General features: G+C 36.6%; 1 protein-coding gene across 1 annotated transcript in view; it reads right to left on the minus strand.

The window, feature by feature from the left end:
- Window positions 1-3,238: 3,238 nt before the first annotated feature.
- The window catches only part of LOC104526300 (mRNA-decapping enzyme 1A), a 29,263-nt gene continuing 23,638 nt past the window's right edge, over window positions 3,239-8,863 (minus strand). The window contains 4 exon segments of the mRNA XM_029085403.1: window positions 3,239-3,319; window positions 4,908-5,126; window positions 5,648-5,713; window positions 8,355-8,863. The exon segment at window positions 8,355-8,863 is cut by the window's right edge and continues 28 nt beyond it. Of these exon segments, the coding sequence (XP_028941236.1) occupies window positions 3,239-3,319; window positions 4,908-5,126; window positions 5,648-5,713; window positions 8,355-8,863 (875 nt within the window).

Consider the following 8,863-nt stretch of genomic DNA (forward strand, 5'->3'; position numbering starts at 1 on the left):
ATTTTATATGAAATCAAGATGAATCACTTTTTTTAACTTTATTCAATCATTCTGCAAATCTTGTTTAATTTGGAAAGATATACTGCTTCTAAGTTAATAGCTGTTAGGCACCTTTCATATAAACTGCATTATTAAATAACAGCTGATAAAGTCTAACTACAGAACTGTGAATTTTGATTTTCCTGAACTATTTTGATTTTCAGCAGCTATAGGTTTTAAAATTGTCTTTGATTAGGTTTGAGGTTTGTTTTTGTTTTTTTTTTTCCTTTAAGTGACTTAATGCTAGCCACAAAACACATGCTTAGATAATACAATTAATTTGGGGAGAACAGTCTAAACTAATAATATTTTATTTCTCAGAACTAATAGGTAAAATCCCATTAATTCAGTAGGGTTTTTTGTTTGTTTGTTTTTTTAAATCACTTGAAAATGGTCACAGTAATTTCCTGTGATGACCCATGGTAACTTGCTACACACTAATTATTCCTAGACACAGCTAACATGAATCAAGTACTTTGACAAGCTTGTAATTTTAGATTTATACAAAAAGTTAAAATAATCAGGAAAATAAAGTTGTTAAATAACACAATCCACATTAAAAAAATAATCAAATTTTACACTGTAGTTGAGCCTGTGTTTTACAAAACAACTTTTCATTAAAGAGGTTTACCTGTCAAACCCACTACCCTGGCACTTGTCATAAATCACAGACTGTTACTCTGCAGTGTATCAGATGACACCTGGGTTGGTTCCAGTGTCTGTTGGCAACGTGCAGAGAGGTCAGAACAAACCTGTGCAGGTGCTCAAGATGAACAGGTCTGCTTGTTGTAAAGATGCCTGCCTGGTAACTATAATTTCAGCTCTATTTCTCTTGCAGTTAATTTTGAAATTTAGGGGTGTGGAGGGGAAGTAAACCAAAAATGTATTGCTACCAGCACATTACAAAACCAGAGTAAAGTAAGGATGTGCCAACTGCTTGTGGAGGTTCCTGAACAGCTGGAAACAAGTTAAGGATATCCAAAGTAGAGTCAAACTCTCATAACAGCACTGCTACTCTAAACAGCATTACTTTTGTCAGCTGTATATGACTGAAGAATCAAAAATACAACCCCTTCCTATCACTTCTATAGATCTTTGGATATGACTGCATTTAGCAAACAGTACAAATATGCACTATCAGCTTCCAATATTTCTATTCTTAGAAACTTCTATCAAATCTTCCTTTGAAGAAGCCAGAAGCTGTCCATAAGAAGTGAGAAGTTAGGAACTTCATCTTGGCTAAATCCAGATAAAAAGCAGCTCTATTTGGTTTAGACTATCCATTTTTGTTCAGAGGAACTGCTCATTGGTTTGTCCCTTTTAGCAAAAGTTTTTCTAAAAAACCCAATAAAACAAATTAGTTTAGACCTTGGATCTAATTTGAGTCTCATTGCTTATGCGCATACACAGTATTGTAACTCTAGAATTCACGTAGGAAGCTCCTATCTTCCTTATCAAGGCTGAGTTTATATTGCTGAATTCAAATGCTACCATTAAAGCCAATATATTTCTTGATGGATGTGCATGACACTAGAATTCTTCCCTGAATCTTGCAAGTTTTTCTAACAAAATACTATATATAACTGGAAACACTGAACTCAAAAGGCTGAGAAGACCTTTTCAGAAGGCAGGTATTGCTAAACAAAATATATTTTCCACTAAAAAGCTATGAAAAAACCTAAAATAGATCAAATACATAAAAACGTAAATATTGGTTGTATCTAAAACATACCAATTTGTGAACAAGTCACAATTAAAGCTCAATTACTAGTTTCCAACAAAATGATGGTGCATCTTCACTACGTCAACATTAACTAATCCTTAGGATATATACACACATACATATATGTTGTCAGGAGCCAAACTTGTTTTTTTTCCTTCATATTTCACTAGTGCTTGAGGGAAAAGAGAGAAGCAGTGCAACATAACTCACTACAGATCTTTTTACTCAATAAACCTAAACTTTTGTACTGGGAAAAGCATCCTTTAAAACTACTATTGCTGGAGAAAGTTGGGACCTCAAGTCTTATGAATTACCTTTGCATGCCTTTAAGAAATAAATACAAGCCATGGGTAAACCAACACAGCAGCATAAGAAACTATCATTAGAAATGTTCTGATTTCAAATGGGAAAGTATCCAGTTAAATTCTTACATTAGTGAACTACTAAATCACATATAAGAAGTGATAACATTTTAATTAGATAAACTTCAGACTACGAAGTATGCACTAAATCTGAGGAGAGGGCAACAAAAGAAAAGCAGGCATTTGTTCCCCATCTGCACAGTTTTCAACACTCAGTTCAAATGCAACTGAGGAATGAAAGCCAACTATGATCCATCCTTAAGCTAAAAGGGAAACAAAGCATATAAATTACACCAAACACTGCTGAACAGGATGAGAGTCTTCCCAGTGGTGGTCTCCTAACTATAAATTTAAAACAAGAGAACTTCAACATGCAACAGAACTACTCTGTTGCTTAAAAAAACCCCTATATCTGTATGATACAATTACTGAAGATTTTGCATATTTCAAATTTTTCCTTTTTAGAGAAAATGGCCTTACTCACTTGGATGCCTGTTTAATGTCAGCAACACAGAAGCAACTAAGATTAATGGAATATTTAAAAGATGAATGTATGTGCGTTAGCTAGAGACTGTCAATGTATTGAGCAAATCACATTCTTTAAACCTTTTGTTAAAGATTTAGCTCCAAAGGCCTGGCTTCCAGATCTGTTCATTCCCCACACCTGCCAAATGAATCACAGGGCATTTTGCTCTCCTCTTCCTCAGTCCAAACTGGAACTATGTTCCCACAAATGAATTTTGCTCTGGTGTGGTGTAGTGCACTGTACTATGTATTTGCTGGTTTAAGTAGTATTGAGTTTGTAATCCTTGAAGAGTGAATACAGGTAGAAATGAAAGCCAAAGCAAACATCTGCACATTCACTTAATGCTAATGAGAGCAGAAACGCAACTTAAGTCCCCTCTCCAATAAAAACAAAGGTTTGCTGGTGATGATCACAGTGAAAACCTAGATCACTTCTGAGAACATTATTTTTGTATTTAAGGAATAGTCTTTCCTAACAGGTTCAAATTCAGGACGTTGAAAACTAAATATTCTTTACAAAAATATTAGTTTTATAGACGAGGCATAATTGTTTCTAGAATGGATATATTTTAAGTAGGTTTAGCTTCAATTATAGCTTAATGTTGTCTGTGTTCTTGGTTAGGACTTGCAAGTAGACTTCATGAATAGTGCTGAGAAAACGGGAATCATTCTGCAGAAAAAAAACCAAAACACATTAGAAACATTAGTAAAAAGATGCAAAAAAGTTTAATGCCATTTAAGTTGTGCATAAGGTTTCCTTATAGTCCTGTCTGAGAGTTAAGAGAAGGGAACTAGCTGCGTACTTGTAAAAAAGGCAATGCTTTTTGGACAACATACAGACTTTGAACCATGAAGCTGGTAAGAAAGCTAAAGAGATCACTAAGCACAATGGATGCTCAAACAAACGAAATAGGGGTCACTAGGTCAACCTTGGCCACATAATTTCACTTCCTTCCAGAGTCCAAACCTTAGTCTCAGACACAGAGAATTCCATCCTGTGTACAGGCTCCCCAATAAAGTCTGCATGTTGCAAGTAATATTATTTCTGTTCGTCAGAGCACAGCCTGAATGGGATTGTACTGTGTTATACAAGAATTCTCGTGTCAAAACATGACTGGGAAATGAGTTGGTTTAATCTATAGACAATATTTAGAGGCATTTCTTGAGTCTAATTCCTTCAAATGACAAGTTTACAAAACTGGTATCTAATCAGCTAGCTTGAAGGTGTATTATTCTTTTAACAAGATATGCCCAGCAAATTTGGAATCCCAAGTGCTGTGAAAGTACTGCCATGCTCCAAGGCATGTCTATTTTGGTCTTCATTCAGCTACCTCTCTATATAAAGAGAAGATCGGAGACAAACATTATTATCAGCTCTCTAAAGCCACCACAATGATGTTCTTTAGACTACCAAGTGAGAATCAGTGTGCTATGGCTCTCATAAGAATAAAACTTCTGGCAGTTGAGCTCAGTTGCAAGAGGTGTAAGTAAGCTAGTTTAAGTCTTTAAAGAGAAAAAACATACACATCAAACACGAGAAGGTTATGCAAAAAGACACAACATAGATAAATCGGGCAACCTAGCTAGTGATGGGATCTGGTAGCAGCCCTTTTTGGTCCTAACAACTTTATTGCTGGGAAGATCTTGTTTGTTATTTTAGATTTGCATTTTGGTTGTAAGCTCTACTAACATCAGCACAGAGAGGGCAAGAGAATCCCGAGTTAACAAAGAACAGTTTGTCATTCCTGGCAACTTCACCGTGACATTAGAGGTCAAAATTATCTCAAGGCACAGCTACTCCCAACATCACAATTTAATCAACTGAACTTTTTAGTCCCTAGAAATAGCAATTTTCATCTGCAAGACACAGACTTCAGTTGAAGATCAGGAACACTTCCAGGGAACTGGAAAAAGGAAAGCTTTTCTTAGGAAAGCAGAAACACAAAGACAACAAAACTAACCCCCATCCCCATACCAGGACTTCTACTAGTGCAACTTTTTCCTCTCTTGTTTGCAAATTCATACAGATGTGAAAGGACACATCTGATGCACAGCTCTGTCCTTCCAAGTCCTGCATCTTGCCACCAAAAGGAGCAAGCTGTGCCACACTACAGGGAGTAAACTACCCCTTCTAACAGAATGGAAGAACTTTTGCAGTGTTTCAGGGTAACAGGAGCTATAGGGTACAGAAGTTCTCAGTACTGGCTACTGTACTTGGAATCCCATCCCTCAGAAACTGAGTTCTATAAAGACAGAACCTTTATTAGATGTATCAGTGCTTCCTGAAGCTGAGATCTACTGAGAACAGTAGGAGGTATAGTCTGAGATTCTGTTGTTCCAAGTGTTAAAGGTGAAGAAGAATTGGCTTTATTCTCCACTTCAGTAGCTTTTGTAGCTGATTGCTGAAAAACACTGGGAGACAAGAGGATTGAAGGTGTTACTGTAGTTGTGGCTGTAACAAACTGTGGAGGTGCAACCTGTAAAAGAACAGAAAATTAATAAGCACAGTGTCCAGTAAGAATGAACACTATTATAAAGGCTGAAGAGAGGAGCATAAAAAAAAATAATTGTAGCACTATTATTCAGTCAGATATTACAGAAGAGCTGCTCTTAATGAAGAAATATCTACCTATGAAGATTAAGAGCAATAGTAATTCTCATTTTAAAAGCTGAAGAAGGTAACAGTATTCAATATTCTTGTATGCAGACTCCTTTCTCCTCATGTGGTTGTTATCTTCCAGAATTGTCTACACACAGCACATGGAATAAAAGATGAGCTTTTCACCTACGTAATCAAAGGAGCCTGTAGTTACTTTGCCAATTATTTTCCTTAGGAGTTTACAGAACTGCTTCATTACAACACTTTAAATATGGTCAGTGGGCAATGACTGAGGGCAATGAGACACCAACTACTGAGGGAGTTTTACATCCCCCCCCCTTTTAAAAAAACCCAACAGAACCAACAACAAACAATTAGTAGAAGTATTTATTCACTTACTTGACTTGCTTTAGACAAAGTCTTTGTCTGTGGAAATACTTCTGATTCCTTGTTTTGTTGTACAGTCTAAGTGAAAAAGAAAGCATAATTCACAGGTTAGCATCCACAGCTGAATTTCCAGTGGTGTTTTTCTGTTTTTGTGAAAGCAGAAAAATGCACTTTTTAACAGATTTTAGATTTAATATGATCTATTTTGAAAAACTGATATCATCAATAGGAAGTTGGAAAAAGAGGAAATATTTGAATTTATATTTTATGCCTTCAATATTACAGCAAACCAGTAAAGCCATAACAAAACACTTCTGAAGAAAGACCAGGACAGTTTAAAAAAAATAAATCTAAACATTAACACACTGAAACTGGAAACAAAACAAATGCTACAATGTGAAGAGTTCAGCACCTTGTAATCAGTTTGGTAAATTTCCAGGAAGCCTAAATTCAATATTTTTTTTTCTGAGTTTGATCTAATCACCTCCACAAAAATTAAATGCTGTTTTCGGCTAGAATTTCAGAAGTATTTCATAGCTTTACAAACAGCATCCAGATATTTCTTTAGACAGATTTCAAAACTACAGTATAATAACATTCAAGTATTATAAAATATTAGAAAACACAATAAAAGGCATGTAGATAAGGTACTTTAGCAAGTTCCTGTGGCATTCTTTGAAAGGCTTGTTATAGCCATTTGTAATACTCCTTGGCAACATAGAACAGGAAAAACCCTTTGCAACAGACAGTACTTATCTCACTTGAGCTGCAATAAAAAACACTCAGGGAATTTACAGTCCTTAATGACAAAAATAAAATGAGTTTTATGAAGCGGTAATAATTCTTAAAGCCTAATCTCACAAGAGTTAAGAGGTCTTTTGCTAGTCTGAGACTGTAGTTGGACTATGGAGAATTCTGTCTAATGAAGACACGCACACACAGTGGACATGGTAGAAGGAAAAAGCAAGGCTGGCATACGAAGAGCGAATTGCCAAGGCTATTAAACAGACATCGAATAAACGCAGTCAAGGGCAGTTATGGATAAATCCAGCCAACTTTTCTATATGCTCAAAGATGTCACAATCTTCAGTCAAATCTGCACCAAGGCTTAATAGCACATGAAGGAAAATCAGAATCATAGAATGGTTTGGGTTGGAAGGGACCTTTAAAGGTCTTCTAGTCCAACTCCCCTGCAGTGAGCAGGGACATCTGCAACTATATAGAAAAATATTGCTCAGAATGTGCAGTTCTTCAATACTAGATCAAGATAGCTACCCAATGCTACACTTGGACCTCCTCCTCCCTCTGAAAATGAATCAGTCCAAACATCTCAAAGAGGTGACTGCTAGTAAAGTAATCCTAGCATGTAGCAGTCACAGCCTTCTTGAAAGTTTTCAACAGCAGCAGTAAATTAGAAATAAGGTAATTATAAAGACAGAACAAAGAAAACACAAGTTTCTTCAACATTAAGACAGGGATAACTCTTCTGAGGACAGAAAAGCAACACCTGAAAGATACACAGTATTCTAAAATAGTACTTAGGACAAGTTACAGGCTGAAGAGTTGAGCTGCTGATTAGATCTCTGTTATGAGTAAGTCCTCACCATATTAATAGCAAAGAGTAGCAGCTGACCCAGACAGGGCTACCAAGGATCTTGTTAAAACCCAACAACAAGTACTGGATATAATAAACATTAGGAAATTCATGCAGATGTAGCTGTAAGTGGTTTTGTTTGTTTGTTTTTTTATTATTCTTGCATAATCACTGTACCCAAGATGCAAGAAGACACAATCAAACACTGGCTTAGTCTGCATGAACATAAATAAAATAACAATGCAACAAAATGAAGAGAAGTCTTTGCATCACCTCAGAGGTGGGCACTACAGAAAGTTACTCCCTTTGGAGAAAAAAGAAATCCAATAACCCAAACTCATTAATGTCTTTACTCCTAAGGTAGCCAATTATACAGCACAGCAACACTAATTAATAGAAAATAACTTAGAACACAAAGCCACGTGCATTAAACCCATAGACTAGCAGTGACATTTTCACCTAGTCTCTCAAAACAAATTTACTGCTTTGGTTTATAATAAGGCATAGACAATAGATTCTCCTCCAAGAAATAAAAAGTTGAAGAGATCCTTTGTAAGCAATACTGGGATAAAACAAACCAAGGCAGTCAATTAGACAAAATAACTCCATTTACAATCCATTTTACTAAATAACTAAGAATATCACAATGTAGCCCACAGGTATTCCCAGCAGCAGGGGGTCAAAATGGAAGGAGTACAAAACATCCAAAGCAAGAGAACCAGGAACAGGAAACTGTTAATTTTGTACTTTTAAATGTGGCACAGGCTAGACTGCCACAGCATCAACTCTCAAAATGGATCAGTCTGTAACCTTCTGTCCCTTCCCAGAGCATCATTCTTAGCAGTGTTTTCCTGACACAAGTACAAATGAATTCTTTGGGACTCCTTAATCCCCAACAGCAACAGCTCAAAAAACCTCCTCTACAGACGAGTCTGTCACTGAGCAGATGCTAAAAAAAAAACCTAAAAGAACTGGATTTCTAAGTTAGCAATTCAATCAATATCACACAGTGGAAGTCCCAATTATTTTTAAAAGGCTAATATGTAACAGCACATTTTCCACGGGAAAATACACATAGTCTGAACACAGTCTAAAGTTTCATGGCTATAAAAACCCACAGAATACCTGAAGGGGAGAGATTATCTTGCTGTTCAAGGCTGATGGCTTACTGTGAGATTCTTTGAAACTTTCTGGTGTTGCAAGTTGGCCAACAGAGGCAGAGACGTTTGGTGTTAAGGAAGTCTTAGTGAGAGACTGCTGTTGCATTTGGTCATGCTGTGGGGTCAACCTGAGTTTCTGGAGAAGATCAACACTTGTATGGGATGTATTTGAGACAGTTCCTGTATTTGTTGATGTCAAGGGTGCTATAAGCTGGCTTTGGCCAGCCATTAGATTTTGTGGAGCGTGGGTCACTTCAGATGGCGGCTGATTCACTAGTGGGGATATCTGCTTGGCAGCTTGCTGCATAACTTGCATGATACTGTTGTTTTGTTTTAGGCCAGGAAGCATCTGAGCAGGGGCCGCTTCCATTGTCGAGGCTGAATTAAGAATAGGGCTTAAACGAACTGAATAGCTTGAAACATTTTTTACATCAGGCTGGGAAACTGAAGCTGGAGGTATTAGCATAGGTGTTA

The sequence above is a fragment of the Antrostomus carolinensis genome, unplaced genomic scaffold (assembly GCF_000700745.2).
Source record: "Antrostomus carolinensis isolate BGI_N321 unplaced genomic scaffold, ASM70074v2 scaffold17030, whole genome shotgun sequence".
NCBI classification, from domain to species: Eukaryota; Metazoa; Chordata; class Aves; order Caprimulgiformes; family Caprimulgidae; genus Antrostomus; species Antrostomus carolinensis.